Source organism: Petaurus breviceps, unplaced genomic scaffold (assembly GCF_028583685.1).
Source record: "Petaurus breviceps papuanus isolate PSGF00001 unplaced genomic scaffold, PetGlider_PUasm1.0 140, whole genome shotgun sequence".
NCBI lineage: Eukaryota > Metazoa > Chordata > Mammalia > Diprotodontia > Petauridae > Petaurus > Petaurus breviceps.
Window position 1 is genome coordinate 43,140,157 of NW_027185698.1, and position 25,527 is coordinate 43,165,683.

Sequence of the window (25,527 nt, forward strand, 5' to 3'; positions counted from 1 at the left end):
TGGGATATCACTTGACTTAACCCAATGCCAACAATGGAAAGGGGATGGCTGCATTTGTGTGTAGGCTCCCATGACCACTATGTCCCTCCTGGTTCTGCACTTTCACCATCAAAACACTGATGATCACAGATTTGAATCATCTGTCTGTCAATCTATCTATCTGTCTAGTCTATCATTTCTATTATCTAGATCTAACTCCATATCTGTCTATCTATCTATTGATATCATCTGTATCTATCTAGGTCTAGATAGACATAGAGAGAGGTAGACGGATATAGCAATAGATAAAGCTGTAAAGAGATACAAATACAGAGATGTAGATATGGTGGGGATGGTTGAATGAGACTACAGAGAACTCCCAGGAATGTGGGAAGATAGAAAAACCCTTTGGGGAAAAGGAAGGATGTGAAGTTTTAGAACAGAAGCTAGGAAGAATAAGATTGGGTGTCACCAACAGTAGATTAGAAACAGATAAGGTCACATAGCTTAATTTTGTGATTTTCTATATTAATACTTGGCAGTCCTGGAACAGGATGAAGGTTCATGGGTTGGAAATGACAGAAGGTTAGAGATGGCCAGAGTAACATGTAAAGAACTCTACACTTAGAGTTAGGGGGCTGGATCTTGAATCTTGGAGTCAAAACTTTCTAGTTGTGTGATCATGGGCTAGTCACTTAAACTCCCAGAGACTTAGTTTTCTCATTTGTAAAATGCCTGACTAATAATACCTGCACAATTTATCTCTCAGAGTTGTTGTGACGGTTGTGCCCTATAAAAAGCACCATTTACAGTCATTATTTTTATTGTTATAAAATAGATATGTTCCCTGTTCATGTTCCATATATTCCCTGTTCCTAAGGATGCAGCTAGCAGTATCCCAGAATCTTCCTAGCTATATCCAAATAGCACCAGATTACTTAGGCCATGGGATCATGCAGTTCTAATGGATTCACATCAGATTCATCTGAGTTGTAAAAAGTGACAGTAATTCTAATGAATTTATGTGCCTATTTAGAATCTGAATCACAGTGTTCTGCATTCTTACAAGTAGTTGTTGACATTTAGAATTACCTGAATTCACATTAATGACCAAATATCAAAAAAGGCTATTAAAATTTTTTAGCCATATGAACTATATTTAAAGAAGGTGTATTTATACTACAAAACTATTTATAAATGGAATCTTGGGGCAAAAATGGCACCACAAAATGTTGGGTATATCTGTAATAGTAAAGAAAATGGACATAGCATTTCAGTGGTTGCCAAAGTGTTGCATATACAATAACTCATTTGAGTGCTATGACAACATTGTGATGTAGGTACTAAAAGGATCATCACTGCTATTTTGCAGAGGAGGAAACTGAGGTTCAGAGTAGGTAAGTGACTGACCCAGGTTACATAAACTAGTAGCATTCTACTAACAACAACAACAAAACTGAGTTAATTTAATAACAATCTTTAAAAAGAAAAGCTTCCCATTTCTGCAAGTTTTGATGTTTGCACAAAGCTGCATGCATGAAATGACCGCATTGAGATGAAGGAAGGGAACTAGACTTGGAATCAATGACACTCTTATTCAGCTCTCAGCTTCACTACTTCCAGGATCCATTAATGATGACCTTGGGCAAGTCATTTTAACTCTGAGCTTCTGTGTTCTCCTCTATAAAATGGGAATTTTCCCTATCCAATGCACAAGTTTGTTACAAGGATCATACTAGATGATATATGTAAAAGTACTTGGGAAAATATTTAAGAGCTATATATATTTAAGGAATCAATTGATGCTTGGAAAGAGTAATGAATGTATTGGTGGAATTATTCCCTCCACTGAAGCAAACTTAAGCCCATTAACATTTCAAGGAATACCATGGCCAGAAAATCTGTCCCTTGGGAGTCAGCCTTCTGGTGATAAGGTTCTCAGCACTTAGTCCTTGGAAGTCAGATGTTCAGTCTGCTGTCCTGCCTGAATTTGAAGATTTTTGAGCTTGGTTAGTTAGACCTGACAGAGTCTGGACTGGCTAGGGAGGGTCACTTTCATGCCATGTTCCATGCCATGGAACAGTATTTTAATGGAGGATTGCTCCACTTCATTTATGCCTTCCAATAAAGTTGCACTGGATAGTTTCTTGAAGGCCAGAACACTGGAAAGTAAGCTCTGGGAGGTCCTATCAAGCTGGACAAGCTACAAGAATGGATTCAATAAGAAGGAAAAAAGGACAACCATTGATAGATTATGCACTTGTTATCCCAGGAGCAGCCCTGCTCATTTTGGAAAGGCTTCTTCTAAGGGGCTGGCCAACAGATGAGGATAATAATGAGAAACTCAAGAAGGCCTAAGGCTTTGCTTTCTGTCAGTAGATGAAGTAATGACATCAACAAAATCATTAAGCTTTAGGGAGACAGTGGGGATTTGGATTAAAAAACCCAGGGTTGCAAAACCCAGCTCTATCACTTGCTACCTGTATGTCTAGGGAGAAGATACCGAACTTCTCCAGACCTCAAATCTCTCAAATGGAAGGTAATTTGAATGGGTTGGACTAGATGACCTCTAAAGTTCCTTCCAAGTCTAAATTTATGGTACTATTGGCTTACCCACAATGATTGGAATGTACATATACACACATACACGTACACATATGTGTGTGTACACACACACACACACATATATACACACAGAGAAACACATCTTTGTCATTGTTAAATTGTTTTTAGTTGTGCTTGTGTGATCTGTGATCCCATTTGGGATTTTCTTGGCAAAGATACTGGAGTAGTTTGCCATTTCCTTCTCCAATTCATTTTATAGATGAGAAAACTAAGGCAAACAAGGTTAAGTGACTTGCCCATGGTCACACAGCTAGTAAGTGTCTGAGGCCAGATTTGAATTCAGGAAAAGAAGTCTTCCTGACTTCATGCCCTGAACTTTATACATTGTGCCACCTAGATTTTGTTATACATACATACACATACATAAATACATACATACTTACATACATACACATATACCTATATATATAAACTATATCATGAAGCTAAAATTCTCTTCAATGTGCACATAGAATTTCCATCTTGATATTCTTTTTTCATATTTGAAAATTTAAGTGTATGAAATACCAAGGTTAATCAGGATTAACCAAGGATTGCAGAGCATTAATTTGGGTTTTAGTGAACTCTTGAATTTCACACTTGAATTAAATCAGTGCTTAAAACCACATTACCTATAAAGAGATTGTAATCAGACCACAGACACTTCTTCCCAGCATTTGCATAAAATGCAGTGACCACCACTTCCAGTAACTTCTTATATTCAAGACATCCAGAGAGAACTTCCAAAATGAAGCTTTCATCTTCAATATTGAGAGTCTGGAATTTTTATTTAAAAAAAAAAAAGGATTGTAAATAGAGAAACCAGGAAATCAAATTGAAACACAGTCTGTCCTTAGTTGCCATCCTCAGATGCCTCCTCTCTGTTGCCTTGGATGACCTTCTTCCCTCTTCCACCCATCCCAAATGAAAGTGATCTCTCTCTCTTTAAATTTCAAACAGCACTTTCTCTAGACCTCACTCTCCTTTGCTCTCATCTCATTCTTTGCTGTATCCTAGTTACTTGCGTGAATGGCTTTCTCTCCATTCAATTGTAAGGTCACTGAAAAGCATGAAATGTGCCATCTCTATCTCTGTATCCCCAGGGCTAAACATGAGCCTTGGAACAAAGTAGGCATATAAAAAATTTTTATTGATCAGAAAAGTAGGATGGAACCAAGTTGTAAAAGACTTTTAATGCAAAGCTAAATGATTCTCTATTATGTCCATGATCCTCTTTCATCAATTGCCTCCATTCAAAAGTAACAATAACAGAAATATAAATCATAAGACATACCCTCCTAACGCATATGAATAAAAGGCTAAAGTAGTTAGAGGCTAAATCATATGGTAAGCAACCATAATAGAACATTGTAATAGGAAGACAAACATTTCCTAGGCCTTGGGGATTTCATCAAGAAACCAATAACAAGGCTTAATGTCTCTTTTGGAAACTAATTCAAATCTGATCCAAAATATTGCTAGAAAGGTGATGTGGTCAAGTAGCCTACCGAACAGTGGGCAAACATGTCTTCTCTTGCTCTGTTTGTGTTTTTCTGCTGTCATGAATGCAAAGAAAATAATTATGGAGTTTCCAACACCCCCCTTTTTCCCTGAAGAAGAAATTAGGGGACAAAACTGATAAAGACAGTGAGTCAGCACACAGCCTGGGGGGTTGCGAAAAAGCAGAGTTGGCAAGTGAATTAGAGTCCTGAGTCAGCCATGGCCCAGAACTTTAATTTTTAATGACTTTGTGGGCTGATTGCCAAACACTTCTTCAGAAAGATTTTTTCTCTCTAGTGTAAGATAATACCAACTCGGTTTTTATTAATTACGTATGAATTTTGTAATTGTATATATACATTTTTAATAAGTTTAAAGTCCTTGGCTATATCACTTTAGGCCATGATCTCATCAGATCTCTAAAGAACTGGGGTCAGGCCTGGTCAGTGTTTGGCCAAGAGATTTTGAATGATACCTAGGTAATACAGGAAGCAGGGTAGTTGCTGGTAAATGACAGTCTTATGATTCAAAATTGGCCCAAGGTGCATATACTTTAGGAAATAGATTCACAGAGTAGGATCACAGAATTTTCAGAGTTGGGAATGCACTTAGAAATCATCTCTTTGACCACTTCATTTTTACCAGATATAGAAACTGTGGTCTAGAGAATTTGATTTGCCGGGAACATCACATATGTAAAAGGAAGTATCATCCACAAGTGATCTGAAGTCAAATGTACTGGAAAAATAGTAGGAAACCTCAGTCCTGGGCCCATCTAACTAGGGTTACCAAAGTCAAACTGTGGCCCATCAACAGGCAAGGAGAAACCTCCTGGTTACCTCTTTGTTCTAGAGAAAAAGCAGAACTATTTAATTCCTGTTTTGCTTTCCACGCCCCTCTCTATCAAGAGAATAACATTTAGTGTGAAGATCAGAAATAAAATTGGTCAGCAAGGAATTAAAACCCAAGACAAGTGTGGAAAATCACAAAAGGGCAGTTAAATGGGCTAATTGGATCCTGGTTGCCATTCCCAAAAGAACTATATGTATATACTAAAAGAAATCACACAAGTGAGAGCTGATCTGCTGGTTATCTTCAAAACTTACATGTAGGACTTAGGTATAAATATTGTCATAGCACTCCATGAGGGGAAGATTCAAATTATAATCTAGACAGCTCAACATAAGTTTCTGCAAAATTCTGGAGAGGATAATTAAAGGGAAAGTTAATAAGATCTGAAACAATAAAGTGAAGATCACTAAGATCCAGTAGATTCGTTAAGAACAAATCATGTCAAAGTATTCCCTCCCCCTCCCCCCCTTTTTTTGACAGGTTACTAGATAGGAAGATCAGGGCAATGACACAGACACAATATATATTTGGGTTTCAAATAGGCATTTGGCAAAGTCTCTCATGGTATCCTTGCAGAAAGGATGGAGAGAGCTGAAATGGATAATAGTGCTGTGAGGTAGATTTAGAACTGGTTGAATGACCAGCCTCAGAGAGTGGCTAGAAATAGATCCATATCAAACCAGAGTGAAGTTTCTAGCTTACTTTACAGAGCTCTGTACTTGGTCCTATCCTAGGGATTGGGGCTATTCTGTAACACAGGCTGTGGTTCCTCCAGTCAGGATCATGGAAGGACCAGAAATGCTAATCAGCCATGCTGAGTCAGGAATTTTTTTTTCACCTGAAGAAAAAAAAGAGGGCTCTGGATCAAAAGCATGAGTCAGTATCAGATGATCCCAGTAATGAAAGAATCATAGAGAGAAGAAGGGATCATAGAGTCATCTAAGCAAAGCCACTTATTGTACAGATAAGGAAACCTGAAGCCCAGAGAAATGAAGTGATTTGCTCAAGGTCGCAGAGGTAATTAGTAGCAAAGCTGAAATCTGAATACATATCATATAACTCCAAGCTAACCCTCTTTATACTATACCACACAGTATTTCAAGGGAGAGATGAAGAGGGATTGCCTGGCATCAGGGAGAAGGTTTAGCTACTAGAAATATAAGAAGGATTCTAGTTCAACAAAGTCACTCATTTTGGACTTCTTTGATTTCTCCATCATATTCCTGCACTGGATACTTCCCCCTCCATGGTTCAGGTGTGTTTTATGTGTGGTCATCCTCTATTAGATTATAAGCTCCTTGAGGGGAGGAAGGGCTGACTCTCTCTCTCTCTCTCACCCTTCCTCCCTCTCTTTCTCTGTATTTGCATCCCCATTGTGTAACACAGTGCTCTGACACAACAGGTGTTTAATAAATATTTATTGACTGATCATCATATCTGGCAATTAAGAAATCATTGGCAAGTCTGAGATAAGAACTTTTAGTTGAGGGATGAGATCTGAAGCCAGATTGTAAAAGGCTGAAGAGTGAGTTAAAGGAGAGGAAATGGAGAAGGCAAGTGTAGACAGCTTTCTCAAGGAGTTTGAAGGAAAAAAGGAGAGATAAAGGATCATAGTTGAGGGAATGGTATGGTTTAATGAAGATATTTCAAGGATGGAGAAAGACTTGGGCATATTTGAAGGCAGTAATAAAGGAAATTGCTGATACAGAAAAGTTTAAGATTTGAGAAGAAAACAATAGAGGAAACAACTTGCTGGAAAAGATTGGAGGGAATAGGATAATGTACATATTTAGAGGTGCCAGTCTTGGCAAGAAGAACGGTCACCTCTTCATTAGAGACTGAGAAAAAGGAGGAAAGATCAGATATCAAGAGAGTTTGAGATGAAATGGATGGGAGAAGAAGCAACTCATGGTGAATGGTCTTAATTTTCTCAGGAAAGAAGAAAATGTATCACTGTATATGATTGTAATGGAATATCATTGTGCTGTAAGAAATGAAAAGTAGGCAATATCACTTACTAGGTCTATATACCAAAAGAGGTAAAAAAAAAAAAAACAAAAAGGAAAAGGACCTAAATGCACAAAAAATATTTATAGCAGTTCTTTCCTGGGGGTAAAGAACTGGAAATTGAGGGGATGCACTTCAATTGTGGAATGACTGAATAAATTGTGGTATGTAATTGTGATGGAATATTATTGCACTATAAGAAATGATGGGGGGAGAGCCAAGATGGCAGGAAATTCTGTGAGTTCCTGCTACTACCACTCCCAATACCTGTAAAATATGACTCTAAACAAATTTTAGAACTACAAAACTCACACAGTGATAGAGAGAAACAAATCTCCCACTGAAGCCAGCCTGGCAGGCTGACAGAAAGGGTCTATCACAGTGCTCTGGGAGACAAACACAGTCCTACATGAGCCACACTGAGCCCAGGGTAGCCCCTACAAGTGGCCCAGACTGGCCTGAGCAGACTTCAGGAGAGTGAATCAGCAGCAGCTGTGGCAGTTTCCAGACTTCTCAGCCCATAAATGCCAAAGAGAAAGTAAAAGGTCAGTGGGGAACTCTGTTGGAACTGGGTGACTGAAGAGCACGGTCTGGCCCCTGCCCCTGGGGTGAGAGGTGGGGGAGGCACAGTGGCAGCTGCCATGTGGCTGCCTCTGGAGCTCCAGGACTAAGCAACCATTCAGAGGGTAACTATTCTTTCTTTGACCTACTTGGATCTGGGTAGCTATCTTGGGCAGTGGTCCTGGGGTGAGAAACACCAGTGTGCCAGAGCTTGTGGGGGTTGCAGAGAGGGCGCCCTCCTCAGACCTCTGACAATATTTGCAAAAACCCCAGCAATTTGGGACAAAGCTCTCCACTCTGGAAGCAGAGTTCTACTGTGGAAAAGAGCTCAAAAGTCAAGTAATTGGCTGGCAACATGAGCAAACAGAAGAAGCACAATCAGACCATAGACTCCTTTTTTGGGAACAAAAAGGATCAAAACATGGAACCAGAAGAAGTCAACAAAGTCAAAACTCCTCCACCAAAAGCTTCCAAGAAAAATATGAATTGGTTACAGGCCATGGAGGAGCTCAAGAAGGATTTTGAAAATCAAATAAAAGAAGTAGAGGATAAATTGGGAAGAAAAATGAGAATGATGTAAGAAAATCATGAAAAGTGAGTCAACAGCCTGCTAAAAGAGACCCCCAAAAATACTGAAGAAAATAATACCTTAAAAAATAGACTAACTCAAATGGCAAAAGAGGCCCAAAAAGCCAATGAGGAGAAGAATGCCTTAAAAAGTTGAATTGCAGATGGCTAGGTGGCACAGTGAATAGAACACTGGCCCTGGAATCAGGAGGACCTGAGTTCAAATTTGGCCTCAGACACTTAACACAAAACTATCCGTGTGCCGTTGGGCAAGTCACTTAACCCCAATTGTCCCAACTTCCCTCCTCCAAAAAAAAGCATAACAAAAAAAAAGTTGAATTGCCCAGATGTAAATGGAATTTCAAAAACTCACTGAAGAGAATAATTCCTTCAAAATTAGATTGGAGCAATTGGAAGCTAATGACTTTATGAGAAATCAAGATACTATAAAACAGATCCAAACAAATGAAAAAATAGAAGGCAATGTGAAATATCTCACTGGAAAAACCACTGACCTGGAAAATAGATCCAGGAGAGATCATTTTTAAATTATTGGACTACCTGAAAGCTATGATCAAAAAAAGAACCTAGAAATTATCCTTCAAGAAATTCTCAAGGAAATTTGCCCTGATATTCTAGAACCAGAGGGAAAAATAGAAATTGAAAGAATTCACTGGTTGCCTCTTGAAAAAGATCCCAAAAAGAAAACTCCTAGGAATATTATAGCCAAATTCCAGAGTTACCGTGTCAAGGAGAAAATATTATAAGCAGCCAGGAAGAAACAATGAGTGTGGTGGAGACACAATCAGGATAACACAAGATCTAGCAGCTTCTACATTAAGCGACCGAAGGGCTTGGAATATGATATTCCAGAGGTCAAAGGAGCTAGGATTAAAACCAAGAATCACCTACTCAGCAAAACTGAGTATAATGATTCAGAGGAAAATATGGTCATTCAATGAAATAGAGGACTTTCAAGCATTCTTGATGAAAAAACCAGAGCTGAACAGAAAACTTGACTTTCAAATATAAGAAGCAAGAGAAGCATGAGAAGGTAAACAGGAAAAAGAAATCATAAGGAACTTATTAAAGTTGAACTATTAACATTCCTATATGGAAAAACGATAATTATAACTCATGAGACTTTTCTCAGGATGAGGATAGTTGAAGGGTATGTATGTGTGTGTGTGTATATATATATATGTATATATATGCATGTATGTATACATACATATATGTTTAATTAGGAGGGTGTATGTGTATAAATATATATGTGTGTGTATATATATGTATACATAGACAGAGGGCACAGGATCAGTTGAATAGGAAGGAATGATATCTAAAAAATAAAATTAAGAGGTAAGAGAGGAATATAATGAGAGAAGGAGATAGGGAGAGATAGAATAGGGTAAATTATCTCATATAAAAGAGGCAAGAAAAAACTGTTACAATGGAGGGGAAGAGCAGGAAGGTGAAAGGGAATGAGTCAACTTTACTCTCCCTGAATTTGGCTTAAGGAGAGAATAACATATGCACTCATTTGGGTATCTTACCCTACAGGAAAGTAGAGGGGAAGGGGATAAGAGGGGGGATGATAGAAGAGGGGCAGATTGGGGGAGAAGGTAGTTAGAAGCAAACACTTTTGAAAAGGGACAGGGCCAAAGTAGAAAATAGAATAAGTGGGGGGCAGGATAGGATGGAGGGAAATATAATTAGTCTTTCACAATATACCTACTATGGAAATGTTTTGCGTAACTACACATGTACAACCTATATTGACTTGCTTATCTTACCAGTGGGGGTGAGTGAGGAGGGAAGAAGGGAAAGAATCTGGAAATCAAAGTTTTAAAAACAAATGTTAAAAATAAATACTTTTTTACATGCAACTGGGAAATAATATATACAGGCACTGGAGTATAGAAATCCTTCTTGCCCTACTAGAAAGTTAGGGGAGTTAAAGGGGAGGATATAAGAGAGGGCAGATGGGGGAAGGGGTATTTAGTAGGCTCACTATTTTGGGGTGGGGGTAGGGAAAAGACGGGGAGAAAATTTGTAACTCAAAATCTTGTGGAAATGAATGTTGAAAACTAAAAATAAACAAACTTTAAAAAAGCCAGAAATGATGAGCAGGATGCTCTCAGAAAAACCTAGAAAGATTTACATGGGTTGATGCAAAGTCAAATGTAATTGGTATAAAGTAAAAGCAATACTGTAGGATGATCCGCTGTGAATGATTTAGCTATTCTCAGCAATACAATCCATGACAACTCTGAAGGATTTAGGATGAAAAATGCTATCTATCCCCAGAGAAAGAACTGATGGTATATGAATACCAAATTTAAGCAACCTTTGGGTTTTTTTTTACTTTATTTTTCTTGAGTTTTTTAAAATCTGTTTTCTTTCACAGCATGACTACTATGAATGCTATGCATGACTATATACAGACAACCTATATGGAATTGTTTGCTTTCTCAATGAGGGAGGGGTGGAAAGGAAGGAAGGGAGAAAATTTGGAACTCAAAGATTTAAAAACAAATGTTAAAAATTGTTGCTTATTTTTTTTCTTTTTCTTTTTTTGGTCTTTATTAGTTTGTTTACTTTTAGTTTACAAGATTCAGTTCCACAATCCCTTGAGTTTCAAATTTTCTCCCCCTTCCTTCTTCCTCCCCCCCCCATGGCTGCATGCAATCAAGTATAGGATCTGCAAATACTTTCACATTAGACATTAGTCAGGTTTTAAAGAAGCCTTGTAACCAATGGAATAAACAATGGAAAAGAGGAAACAAAACCAAACAAGAAAAAGAAAGAGCAGGTAGTTTGCTTCCATCTTCATTCAAACTCTGTTCTTCCTAGTTCTTTCTCTGGATGTAGACATCTCTATCATGAGTCTTTTGGGGTTGACTAATAACCTTGCATTGCTGGGAGGAGCCCAGTCTATCAAAGCCAGTCATTACACATATGTTGTGTCTGTAAATGTGTACAAATTTCTCCTGGTCCTGCTCTTCTCGCTCAGCATCAGTTTGTATAAGTCTCTCCAGGTAAATATGAAGTCTGTCTGCTCCTCATTTCTTATAGCACAATAATATTCCATTACATTAATATACCACAACTTGTTTAGCCATTCCCTAATTGATGGGCATCCCCTTAATTTCCAATTCTTTGCCACCACAAAAAGAGTTGCTATAAATATTTTTGTACATACGGATCTTCCTCCCACTTCTATGATCTCTTTGGGAGATAACCCTAGAAGAGTTATTACTGGTTCAAAGGGTATGCAATTATTTATAGCCCTTTGGGCATAGTTCCAGATTGCTCTCTAGAATGGTTGAAATAGTTCACAACCAGCAATGCATTAGTGTTCCAATTTTTCCACATCCTCTCCAGCATTTTCCTGTTTTGTCATCTTAGCCAATCTGACCTGTGCGATGTGGCACCTCAGAGTTGTTTTGATTTGCATTTCTCTAATCACTACTAATTTGGAGAATTTTTTCATATGCTTATAGGTATCTTTAATTTCTTCCTCTGAAAACTGCCTGTTCATATCCTTTGACCATTTATCAATTGGGGAATGACTTGTATTCTTATAATTTGACTCAATTCTCTGTATATTTTAGAAATGAGGCATTTATCAGAGACACTGGTTGTAAAAATCCTTTCCCATTTTCCTACTTCACTCTTAATCTTGTTTATAATGGCTTTGTACAGAAACTTTTCAATTTAATGTAATCAAAATTATCCACTTTGTATTTTATAATGCTCCCTAACTCTTGTTTGGTCATAAAGTCTTCCCTTCTCCGTAAATCTGACAGATAAACTATTCCTTGCTTTCAGGTTGGTTACAGTATCAGCCTTTATACCTAGATCGTGCACCCATTTAGACTTGGTTTTGGTATATGGTGTTAGATAATGATCTATGCCCAGTTTCTGCCATACTATATTCCACAGTTTCTGCCATACTATATTCCAGTTTTCCCAGCAGTTTTTGTCAAATAGTGAATTCTTATGCCAAAAACTGGGGTCTTTGGGTTTATCAAACAGTAGATTATTATAGTCTGAAACTTATAGTCTTAAGACTGCTGAGTCTTGTGTACCCAATCTATTCCATTGATCCACTACTCTATTCCTCAGTCAGTACCAAGTAGTTTTGATGGCTGCTGCTTTATAATACAGATTAAAATCTGGTGTGGCTAGTCCACCTTCCCTAGCATTTCTTTTCATTAATTCTCTTGATATTCTGGACCTTTTGTCCTTCCAAATGAATTTTGTTACTATTTTTTCTAGCTCTATAAAGTATTTTTTGGTAGATTGATTGGTATGGCACTAAATATGTAATTTAATTTAAGTAAAACTGTCATTTTTACTTTATCAGCTTGACCCAGCCACAAGCAATTGATGTTTTTCCAATTAGTTAGATTTGGCTTTATTTGTGTGAAAAGTGTTTTGCAGTGTGTTCAAAAATTGTTGTTTACATGTAACTGGGGAAAATTACAGACTAAATAAATACAAAAAAAGAAATGATAGGCATGATGATTTCAGGAAAATCTAGAAAGACTTACATGTAAATTATATAGTAAAGTGAACAGAACCAGGAGAATGTTGTACATAGTAACATCAATATTGTTCAATGAAGAGCTGTGAATGATTTAGCTGTTCTCAGAAATGATACAAGATAATCCCAAAGGACTAATGATGAAGCATACTATCTGCCTCCAGAGAAAGAACTGATATTGATTGAATACAGACTGAACCATGCTATTTTTCACTTTTTTTCTTTTATTTGAGCTTTATTGTACAAAATGACTAACATAGAAATGTTTTACATAATTGCACATGTATACCCTATATCTGCTAACCACCTTGAGGAAGGAGGAAGGGAGGAAGGGATAGAATTTGGAATTCAAAACTTTAAATAAAAATGTTATATAAAAATTTTTAAAGAATAAGGAAAAAAGAAAATATACCACTGGTAGTACTTGGAGAAATGGCCCTCTATAAGTGTTAACCAATACATTAGAAGAATTAGGTTAATCAATACATTAGAAGAATTAGGATCCATAACTATCTTAACAATGTTAACCATGTTGGTCTGAAATTTTAAAATTTAATTTTAAAATCTTGTACTTAAATTTAAAAGGTAAACCAACCAAGTTCAGGATAGAGAAGACAGGGCTAGACAGAAATTCATTTGAAAAGGGCCTAAGGTTTTTAATGAATGTGTAGGCTAAACAAGAGGTAAGAGTAACAATTAAAAAAAAAACTAAAAAAAACTAGCATGCTTTAGTGTCTAGTATGAGGGAGGTGACAGTTTCATTGACTTCTCCTTAGTTAGCCCCTATTGAGAGTAGCATATCTGACTGGGCTAGGGTTAGGTTTTTGAAGGGACATTAATAATATGGTTCATATCCAGTGAAGGACAATAAGGGTAGTTTCCTATATAGGGTCACATGAAGAAAATGGAGGGTTTAGCCTGAAGAAGGGGAGACTTAGAGGGAACATGTTCATTGTTTTCATGTATTTGCTGTAGATGAAGGATTAGGTTTATTCTGCTTGACTCCAGATAGCAAAACACGAAGAAATGTGGGGAAATTCCAGGGAGGCAGAAGAAGGAAATTGAGTCACCAAAGGTCAAATAACTTATAAATATCCTAGGCAGGATTACATTCCAACTCTTCTGATTTCCACTCCATCCCTCTGTAGACACTATTTCTGATTCCTGAAACCAGGGATAAACATAAGTTCATAGAGACCATTAGAGTGCCAAATTAGATCAGTAGGACCATGAAAAATGACAAATACGGGCCAGGATGTAATAGGACAGGGACTGTGAATTGCAAGGTTCAGGGTTTATGATTTCCTCTCCCTCTCTGGCTTGCTTAGTGAGTTTAAGCAAAAATAGTTTTGCTTCTAACTCTCTCACTTTATAAAGTAAAGGCACAACAACAGGGTCCTGCCTTAAGAATAACAGTTTACTCAACTATACATTTGTAGAATAGAAACATTAGGAGAGATTATAGACTAAATAAAAGAGTACTTGGCTTTCCAAATGGATTCATTCTCCATTGGAGTCCTTGACCAATTTGGGAGGCACAATTTTCAATTCAAAGCTTGCCCAGGACACACAGATGTCATGGCCTGATTCCATTTGTTGGTACCTGAAGTAGAATATTCAGGTATGTCATGGATTAAAGATTAGACCTCTGTGGGCATGCCTAACCATTATTTATGATGATGGTTTCTATCAGAAAATACATTTTGACTTCAAACTGATTTCTAAATGAATTTTTGGGTTACGACCTGGTTCTAACATTTAATCAATTCACTGTGCCAGGCACTGTGTTAAGTACTGGGCAGGGGGATTACAAAGATAAGAGTGAAATAGTCTTTGTCCTCAAGGAATTTGCACTCTAATATTCTCATATTGGAAACTTGTCTGTGCACCTTTTTAAAAAAAGATTCCCAGATTGTTAGAGCTAGAGAGAACCTTTTGTTGTTCATTCATTTCAGATGTATCTGACTCTTCATGATCCCATTTGGGGTTTTCTGGGCAAAGATACTGGAGTGGTTTGCTATTTCCTTCTCCAGTTCATTTGACAGATGAGGAAACTGAGGCAAACAGGGTGAAGTGACTTGTACTGGGTCACACAGCTAGTAAGTGCCTGAGGACACCGTTCAACTCAGTTCTTCCTGACAACAGGTCCTGTATTCTATCCTCTGTGCCATCCAGCTGCCCAGAAGTAACCTTAAAGATCTCCTAATTCAACCACCTAATTTTTAACATATGTGAAAGGATGCTCAGGGAGAAATGAATCTAATGTTATGCCATACACTGAAGGTTAATTTGGGTTGGAACTCAGAACTCATGCACTAAGTTGTTTTGCTGCAGCCTGGTCTACAATTTCATGATTTTTTAAAAATGCTAAATTTGGAGTCATAGGACTTGGGTTTTAATTCTGGCTCTGAAATTTTATTAATTAGGCTAAATCACTTGGGCCTCATTTCCTTCCTGTGGTAAATGATGGGTTTGGGTCAGATGATCTTTAAGGACCTTCAAGTCCTAAACACTTTGATCAAATGTATTTCCTTTAAAAGGGCAGCTAGAAAAAAAGAAATAAATACAAGGATGGCTAGGTGCTATCATACTGCAGATAGCACAGGGCCTGGAGTTTGGAGTCAGGAAGACTCCTCTCCCTGAGTTCAAATCTGGCCTCAGACATTTCCTAGCTGTGTGACCATGGGTAAGTCATTTAACCCCGTTTGCCTTAGTTTCCTCATATGTAAAATGAACTGAAGAAGGAAATGGAAAACCACTCCATTATGTCTGTCAAGAAAACTCCAAATGGAGTCACAAGAGTCAGACACAACTGAACAACAAATAAAAATTATCTTTCTCTTTCAATGTCAATCACATCTTCCGAACACCATTTAGCATTATGGAATTTTTTGGGTAGGTACTTATAGCATTACTTCTCTTAAAAGGGGGTATATAGTGGCTATGTTACCTTGGGCAAGTCCCTTAATCTCTCAAGCTCCCGGCAACTCTCTAAGACTCTAAATTGCAAAACAGATTCTATTTTATTTTGGTAGGGGGCATCCTTTTCTGGGAATTTCCTACCCAAATAAAATCACATTTCCCATTTAAAAAGTAGTGGGGGAAGCATATATGCAGCTGTGTTTCATCAGTGTTTTCCCTTGCCCTAAACAGCAGTCAACATCTATTACATTGCTCAGAAAGTTCTTGGCAGACTTTCACATCACTGTGGTTCAAACTAATATGGTCAGGGAGTACTTTGGGTCTTGAAACATATTGGTAGAACTGATAAAAAGTGCTCCCATAGTCAAGACCACGGACCATTTAGAGATACTTACACTAGCCAGGACCAGAGTTATAACATGGACAGAAGACAGATATTTATGAAAACAAAAAACAAGGCAGAGGTTAGGATTGCAGTATTCATTCGTTCAAAAATATTTATTAAACACCTACTATGTGCTGGATGAAAGAGGGGAATCTAGAGTTTAGATAAGACATGGTCTCTGCCCACATGGAGCTTACAGTCTAAAAGGAGAAAAAGACACAAATATAGATAATTATACTATATTTCATTGTCTTATAATATATTGTTCTTCAGCTTTTTGCTCACATTTGGGGGGGTGGAGAGAGGAGTAGCCTAAGCACTGGGAAAGAAAAGGGGAGAAGTGGGATGCTGCTGGGGAGAGGATACTGAGTAACAGAATGTAGACCTAGACCTAGAATAGCTCGACAGTCATTTAGTTCAATCCCCTTATTTCATAAATAGAGAACCTCAGGCCACTGAAGAAAGCTGACTTGGCCAAGGTCACCCAAGCTAGATTATAGCTTTCTAGATCTAGATAGATCTATAGATTTAGAGCTGGAAAGGAATGCAGAAGTCAATCAGCCCAACTTCTCATTTTACAGATGAGGAAACCGAGTCTGTGACTTGCCCAACATCACACAGGTAGCAAGTACCAGAGCCAGGATTTGAACCCAAGCTCTTTGATTTCAAATTCCATGCTCCTTCGCTGGACCACCTTAGCAGAGCTGGGATCAGAGTCAAGGACCTTCGACTTCAAATCCAATGCCTTTTCCAGTGCACCAGAAGGGGATGGATAGCAGAGGTAGTTGTGTCTCTTGACCTATACGGAAAAAAGCTTTGCAGAGACATGGGGCAGGAGTTAAAACTGATTGAGGCAGGGAGAGGAAGGTCCAGAGGATGTGGCACCCAAAGGTTCAAACACTTCCTCTAAACACTTTCTCATAGGGAGTACCCAAGGTCATGCAGCCATAGGATATAAGGTCCTCTTCACTGTGAGACCAGATTTTTATCCATTATACCACACTGCCTCTCATAAACCCTTATAGAAATCAAGTGATAACCATCTACCCCAAAACTAACCTTAGCACTAAATAGTGAGAACAGTACAATTTGCAGTGTATAGAGCATGGGGATGTTATGGAAGACAGTAGGAGAAGCACTAGAGGATTCAACTTCTCTTTAGTTAGATATGGATTTATAAGGGTATGACTGTATTTCCAGTTTTCTGTTTGGTTAATTTACTTGCTTTAACTCCACACATGGAGGCAAGAATACTTGCCTCCAGTCATACTGGTTCACTCAGCTCTGTTCTTTCTGCCTTTGAAACTCTTCACCTCTGTCTTTTAAAACTCAATCGCTATTTCTCTGATTCAATTTTTAGATCCCCCCACTCCCCCTCCTTACAAAACATTTCATGGCAAAAAAAAAATCATAAAATCTGCTAAGTGAAAAAAGGAAAAAAACACCTTAAAATGATTGGTTATATTATCTGCCTGATCTGTCACAATTATGGGAAAATAGGGAAACAGCAAGGGGTGCATTTCAAAAGTGGTGCACAGGGATTTAGCCATGTGGCCACCATTAACAATAATGGGAATTGTGCAGCTGAATCTCTATGTGATGCTTTGAAAAATGTACCTCTGGATAGTAGCAGTGATGATGGTTTTCTGTTTCCTCAGAAAACAAGCTTTATTAAACAAGATTCAGAATCTTAAAGGAAAAGATGAACTGGGTAAATAGACGGCTAGGGAAATAACATTTTCTATTGAAAAGCAGGTTTTTGTAGCATGAGATGGTGGATTTAGAATCAGAAGACCCAGGTTCATCTTGCAACTCTGTTACCCTGTGAGTAAGGACAAGTTTATTGGCCTTTCTGGCTCTGTTTCTTCGTCTATACACAAAAAGGTACTCAAATGTCTCTTAGCTCTAAATGTCATACCAGGAAGGCAAAACTTCAATAGTTATTAGAGTGTTAGTGTTGGAAGAGATCTCAGACATCAGTCAGTCCAATTCCTCATTTTACAAATGAGGGAAACTGAGGCCCAGAAGAGGTAAAGTAGCTTAAAATGACAGAGCAAGGGAGTGGCATATTGGGGACTAGAAAGAACCCAGGTCACCTATGTTTCAGGCCAGCAGTCTTAAGGTTCAGCTTCAGAATAAAAATGCCAGAGATGAGAGATAACAGGTATAGTGGATAGACAACCAGACTGGGAGGCAGTAAATTCAAATCTCCCTGCCTCTAATGTCATCCCAAGTAAGTCAGGTAATCTCTCAGTATCCCAGGTATCTCTTTAAGAGCATAAGTTGTTGATAAGGTGCTTATCTGCGTTGGGAGAGAAAATTCCTCACCCAACCAATGAAATCACAGATCTGCCTTGACTCTCATTCTTTCCCCCTCTCTTCTAAAAAATAATAAAGACCAGAGACTTGAAGTGAGTTATATAGTATGGGCAGTGGAAGTCACACTCATCTGGAGCTAGCAGGCTTTGACTTGAGTCCTGGCTCTGCCATGTACTAACTGTCTGACCCTGGGCAAGGTCCTTCTTGTCCCTGAGTCCCAAATTCCTTATCTTGGGGTTGAACTAACAACTGAGCTCTAAGGCCCTGTCTAGCTCTAAAGTCCCATGAATTGGCATTCAAATGGACAAATGGCACTGATTTATTGCACCTCAAACTGAGTCCAACACAAATATTTTGCATCAAATGATAAATCAAACCCAAGATTTTTCATTGGAACATTTAGTGGGTCAAATCTGAATGGGGTCATATTTATGCATTTTCTTTTGCTTTTTTTTTTTGGAGGGGGGAAGACAAAGCAATTGGGGTTAAGTGACTTGCCCAAGGTCACACAGTTAGTGTGTCAAGTATCTGAGGCTGGATTCGAACTCGGGTCCTCCTGACTCCAGGGCCAATGCTCTATTACTGCACCACCTAGTTGCCCCTTTTTATGCATTCTCAAAGATGCCTGAACCAGAGTGGAAGTCCTTAGTCTAATCTGAATGGTACACCTTCTCAGTCTTTCTTCAGCTATCATTTCCAAAACAACGTCCCACACTGAAATCTTTCCAAATCATTCATACTGATGGCCTAACCAGACTCTAAAGGGAGAGGCCTGATCAACTCAGGCAGGAATCCTTCTTGATACTGATTAAGGTAATGATCAGACTAAGAAAAGGAAAAGTATCTTTCATTCAATTAATTTACATTATCGGCTGAAAGGGTCATCCTTAGAGCAAGTAGTTAAAGATAAATGGTCTTAAGAGAGGGATTCCCTAGAGTGTGCCAAAACTCAAAGGACTATTGTTCTGTTTAGTAAGTAAAAACTGTTATGTAGACTTGGTAACTGCATGTCATCTTACTGGTAGAATTTTGTCTTTTGTTTATGTAACGGAACTTTGGAGCATGCTCAGATCTAACATGGAGGCACTGCATCCTGCCTTTTCCTACTATGTGGGTGGGAGAAGCCTCTTCAGATGGGCTGAGTAGCCAGAAAAAAGCCACATCTTTAAAACTGCAAGACCAGGTCAGTCAGTCTCTCTCTGTGTCTCTGTCTCTCTCCATTCCCCCTCTTTTTCTCTTCCTTTCCCCCTTATCTCTCTGGCTCACTCTCTCACTCTCTGTCTTTCCTCCTCTTCCCTTCCCCCTTTCTTTCTCTTGCTCTTCTCTCTTGCAGACACAGGAAAGAGAGACACAGTCCCAGTCTAGCAGTTTTTATAGGCTACACAGTCAATCAAAGGAGGTTACTTGTACTAATGTAAGAAGACAAAAGGTGCCTCCATGTTAGGAGATCTGGGAATGCTGAAAGCTCTGTTGCATACCCTGTTACATTTGGTAATACCATAAATTAAGAGCTGAAATGGCTTGTGTCAAAGGGATTTTTAAAGGCTTGCAACTAATAACCATGTATTTCAGCTGTTACCTCCTTTAGAAGTCCTCACAGTAGGCTTGCACCAAATTGAAAAAAAAAACACCCTAATTTTCCTGGCTCCCCTTGCTTTGTGCAGCTACCAGATATTCATTAATGAAAAAACCAAAAACATAAAACTTTTAAAAGTATTCAGTGAAAAAGTATGATTGAAAGAAAGGACTAATGCTATAACTGGATTTAGGAAGATATTCCTAGTGTTGAAATGACTCTGATTGACAAAGAATGACAAAAGCTCAAAATCACAAGACTTTGGAACTAGAAAGGAGCTAATTAGTCATGTTGTCCAACCCTTTTGTTTTACAGAGGAGGAAACTGAGGCTCACAGTGACTTGCCCAAGGGCATACATTTAATAAGTAGTAGATCTTGATTCCAAGTTCTAAATTCTTTTCTTTACATTACACTTCTCCCAAGTCAAAATGTCTTTTAACTTCTTTTCTAGGCTCTGTGATTTTAGCTGTCATATAAATGAGGACTATCTACCCATGAAGAAGCTTTTCAGATGAATGATAGCACTGTATTAAGAAGCATCAAAATCTCATAGGTTTATAGATGTAAAGGTCCTTTGAGGTTATTTAGCTGAACCTCCCTCATATTGCAGTTGAGGAGCCTGAGAACCAGAGAGGTTAAGACAAGTAATCTGCCCAAGGTCACACAGGCAGGATCACAGATTTATAGGTGGAAGGAACTTTAGAGGTCATTGAGTCCAGACCTCTCATTTTAGGGAGGAAGGAACTCAGGCTCAGAGAGGTTAAGGAACTTGCTTGAGTTCACATGGGTAGTAAGTGTCAAAGCTGGGATTCCAGCTCAGCTCCCCTAACCCCCAAATCCAGGGTTCTTTCCACTGTGCAGCACTGTCTCCAATGTGGGGAAAGCATGAGGAAAGGATCCTAAAGGCACGATATCAGCCAGGAGCTACTGGTTCTAGGCTGTCCACTGATACATGGCAGTTCTGCAGAGCCACCATCAGGGAGGTAAGTCACACAGTCTCACCAGGGACCAAGCACAGACCTTGAGAGGACAAAGACACTTGCCACATGGACACAGTTCAAGTATTTTTTCATCATTCATTTCCGCCAGATTTTGAGTTACAAATTTTCTCCCCATTTTTCCCCTACCCACCACCCCAGAATAGCAGTCCCACAGTATATGCCCTCCTCCAATCTTCTCTCTCCCATATCTTCTCCCATACCCCCTTCGACTTTTCCAGTAGGGCATGGTGGATCTCTATGCCCCAGTGCTTGTATATCTGCTTTCCCAATTAAATGTAAGATAGTATTAATAATAGTATATATGCATATATATTTTTAAACATTTGATTTTAAAACTTTGAATTCCAGATTCATTTCCTTCCTCCCTTGTCACCCACCCTTACTGGGAAGATAAGCAGTTCAGTATAGATTGTACATGTGTAGCTAATGCAAAACATTAACATAGTAGATATATTGTAAAAGACTGACTATATTTCCCTCCCTCCTATCCCACCACCCACTTGTTCTATTCTCTACTTTGATTCCATCCCTTTTCAAAAGTAAGTGCTTCCAACTTCCCTCCCCCCCAGGCTGCCCTCCCTTCCATCATCCCCCCTCCCATCCCCTTCCCCCTACTCTCCTGTAGGGTGAGATACCCTATTTAGTGTGTATTTCATTCCCTCCCTGAGCCAAATTCAGTGAGAATAAAGTTGACCCATTCCCTTTTGCCTTCCTATTCTTCCCCTCCATTGTAACCCTTTGCCCTTGCCTCTTCTTTATGAGATAGTTTACTCCATTCTGTCTCTCTCCATCTCCTCTCATTATATACCTCTCTCACCTCTTAATTTCCCCTTTTAAGTATCATCCTTTTTGTCCCCAAAATAGGAGACTAATGTTGGAATCTTCTGTTTGTTTTGCTTCCTTTGTCTGGTCATGTCGCCCCTCAGTCACTTGACCCCTGGGCTTTTTGCCACAGTAGGACTCTGCCACCGGACAGGGGAGCTTTCGTCCCAAATACTGTGGTTTTTTCAGTTGCTGGAGGTATCAGTTGGGTGCCCTCTCTGAGGCCTCCACACACTCTGGCAAGCTGGTCACTCATCCCAAGACCTCCACCCTAGACTGCAATCCAGATCCAAGCAGGTTAAAGCAAGAGCAATTACCCCTCAGACTGGTCGCTTGGTCCCCCTACACTCTGCAGGCCAGGAGCTGAAGCTGCAAGCGGCTGAGCGGCTTCTCGCCCTGTGGGCAAAAGCTGACTCACTCCCACCTACTGGGTCCCAAAGTCCAGACTGCACTGACCTCTCACTTTGTCCTTAGCATCTATGTGTTGATGAATCTGGAAACAGCCACAGCTGCTGGTGATCTGGATTGCGGTGGCTGGTCAGGCCCACCTAAAACCTCAGGCTCCTGTGGGACTGGGCTGGGCTCCCAGAGCGCTACACTGGCTGATTCCTGCCGGCCTTCCGGGCTGTCCTCAGCAGGAGGTTAGCTTCTCTGTGTCATTTTGTGGGTTCTGCAGCTCCAAAGTTTGTTTAGAGTCCCCTTTTATATGAATTGGGGAAGGTGGAAGCTGGAGCCTGGTGGAGGTCCTACTTCTACTCTGCCATATTGATTCTGCCCCCCACAGTTCAAGTATTTTGAAGAGCTGAGGACTTTTCTAACATTTGAGATCTACTATTAGAAATTTGTGGAAAAATGATGCCATTGTCCCAAATCCTCTAGATGGTCTCTCTTATGAGTATATGATTGAGAAATTAAAGGGGAAAGGATAAAAGAAGAAATCTGGCTTGGACCCACTAGCACTATTTGGCGATTAATGGGATGAGAAATGTGTGCAGATTACATGGGATCAATCAGTCAACAAGCATTTATTAAGCACCTATTGCATGACATGAGCTATGGTAGGCTCTAGGGATATGATGACCAAAAGAATTTATTAAAAAAAGAAGCTAAATAGCATCTTCCCTCAAGGAACTTCCATCCTATTGATGACAGTAACATATACATGAATACAGATTTACAAAGTAAATTAAAAGTAATTTTAGGGGATGGGGGGTGGGATGTGTATGGATGAGATCAGGAAAGGCCACAGGCAAGAAGTGATGTCTGAGCTTGGCTTTGAAAGAAGCTAGTGATTCCAGGAGGCAGAGGTAAGAAAGAAGCCTATTCCAGCCTGGAGATCAGCATGCACATAGGTATCATGGAATACCACATGGGAAAAATGTCAAATAAGTCAGTTTGGGCAGACTCGAGGGCCTATGCAGAGCCTTTGAGAGGTAACAGGAAGATCACAAAGACCACAGAGTCTGTGACAGAGTGCAGGAAGTGGGATGGTGTGTAATAAGTCTATTAAGTTATTAAGATAGCTTGGGAACAGATTAGAATAGTAATCAAAGACTTTAACTATCTGAGTATTTTATCCTCAAGAAAATGGGATCTCTGGGACTTTCTGAGCAGGGAAGCAAGCTGATCAGAACTGAGACTTGGCAAGTGCAAGGAAGATGGACTGGAGAGGGGAAAGGCTCAAGGCAGGGAGACCAGTTAGATTATTAGAATAGTAAATGGGGAGAGGGGGTGAGGACCTGAACTAAACTGGCAGTTGTGTGATTAAAGAAAAAGGGATGAATGAGAGAAGTGCTGTGAAAGTGGAATTGACAAGACTTGCCAACAGCTGGGTTATGGAATAAGGAAGAATGAAAGAGTCAAGGTTGTGGAACTGCGTGATGGGGAAAACGGTGGAGCCCTCCACAGAACCAGGGAAATCAAGAGCATGGGTTTGGGGAGAAAGAGGATAAATTTTTTTTTGGTTATGATGAGACTGACATGTCTACATGTCATCCAGATGGAAGTGTCCAACAGGCAGCTGGTGGTGTGAGGACGAACTACTTCGCACATATATCACTGCTGGTTTCCGCAGATCCAAGAAAACTCTTTGTGCTATGCATGAAGGACTACAGGACTTGGAAGCTGTTTCATACCAGGAGAATGATGGCCATAGGCAGCCTATTCTACTTGCTAGTAAAGGCCTGGCAGTGAGATTTGTTATCCCATATACAAATGGAGGTTTTTGGCTTTAAAGTATAGTGTCACTGACTAGTTCCAAGAGCTCTGTTTCAGGTTTGGACAGAAAACAATCCATGAACATATTTTGACAAGCACAAGTTTGAATGTTGCCAGCTAGACTTGCATAGTGGTGCTAGCCAAATATGGTGCATTCCTGGCCAAGGAAGGCCGATGTGGATGCAGATGTTCTGACTGTAGGTCCATGGATCCAAATGTAAGCAGAAAGGAACTCTGGGAGTGGGAGGGAAGGGAGTGAGAGAGGGAGCAAGAGTGAGAGAGTGAGAGGGAGGGAGGGAGAGGGGGGGGGAGATAGTATGTGGGGCCAGGCCAGTCGAATCACTGCCTTGACCAACATTAGCTATAGCTACTAAAGACTTAGAAAAGAAGGTTCTTGTCACCAAAATCCTTGGCACTGCCAAGTGATTCAGGAATAGATATGTTTTTATCAGCAGAAATGACATTGAATAAGAGACATTATGGTGTATGCTTTGCCACTATACCCTGGGATCCATGGGACCTTTCTATCTAACTTGCATTTGAAACCTCTATGTGTTGTTTCCTCCCTCAGAAAATGAGCTCCTTTGAAGCAGAGACCTGCTCTGCTTTTCTAGCTATATCCCCAGCACTTGGCACAGTGGTTTGCACATAGTAAATATATCTTAATAAATATTCTTTCATTCATTCATTTATCTATGGAGGAACTATAGACAATCTGTGACATGAAGGGACTAGGACCATTAATACAAGAAAATATATATAAGAGTCTGAAAATTGGTGGATTTAAACATCACAGCATTGGACCAATTCTTTCTATCACTTGTCCTTGGATGATTTGCAATCCATACGAAGTGCTACAGGTCAGAAATGGGATGTGACTCTCAAGGGACTCAGCTTTGGCTTCCCAGAGTGCACCCTGTTGTTGATCAAAGAACAGAGGTTGGAGCTATGCAATGGAATACCATACTAGACCATAACAGATCTGACACAAGGTGTAAGAACTCAAGCAGAACCACTCAAGGTCTACTGCTCCAAGACCACGATAGAATCCCACAGTCATTTTGGATACTTGGGCAGAGAGACAACTTTAGAGCTCATATGGAGGAGATTCTATGGGTCAAAGATGACTGTGGATCTATATTAAAAGTGTGGGACCCGTGCATAGTGTCTTAAAAAGAAAATTCTACTGGCTGATAATGCTTAACTAGAGAGCACAAGAACTAGCAATTCTTTGGGGTTGGCATGCATAGAAAACCTGTCTCTGGAAGGGGGTAGGAAGAATACAAGCAACATCCTAGAAATGAAAGACCATTTTACCTAGCATGTATAGGCCGACCCAGGAAAGCTTCTATTGTAAACCAAGCTATCTGAATAAAAGTATCTCTTAATAAATAGCTTCCATGCCAATGTTCATTCTGATCCACACAGAGATTTTGAGAATGAGGTTCTCAAGGAGATATGATCCCTGGCAGGAATCAAGAAATCTAGAACTATGTTTACAACCTCAAAGAGACATAGTACAAGTCTTTTGTTTTTTTTGTTTTTTGCTTTTTGGAGGGGAGAAGGTAGGGCAATTGGGGTTAAGTGACTTGCACAAGGTCACATGGCTAGTTTTTGTGTTAAGTGTCTGAGGCAGGATTTGAACTCAGGTCCTCCTGACTCCAG

General features: G+C 39.5%; 1 protein-coding gene across 1 annotated transcript in view; it reads right to left on the reverse strand.

Moving 5' to 3' along the window:
- CFAP99 (cilia and flagella associated protein 99) overlaps window positions 1–25,527 on the reverse strand; it is a 172,609-nt gene that overhangs the window by 128,793 nt on the left and 18,289 nt on the right. The window contains exon 3 of the mRNA XM_069073304.1: window positions 3,216–3,360. Coding sequence (XP_068929405.1) covers window positions 3,216–3,360 — 145 coding nt within the window. The remainder of the gene's footprint in view (window positions 1–3,215; window positions 3,361–25,527) is intronic.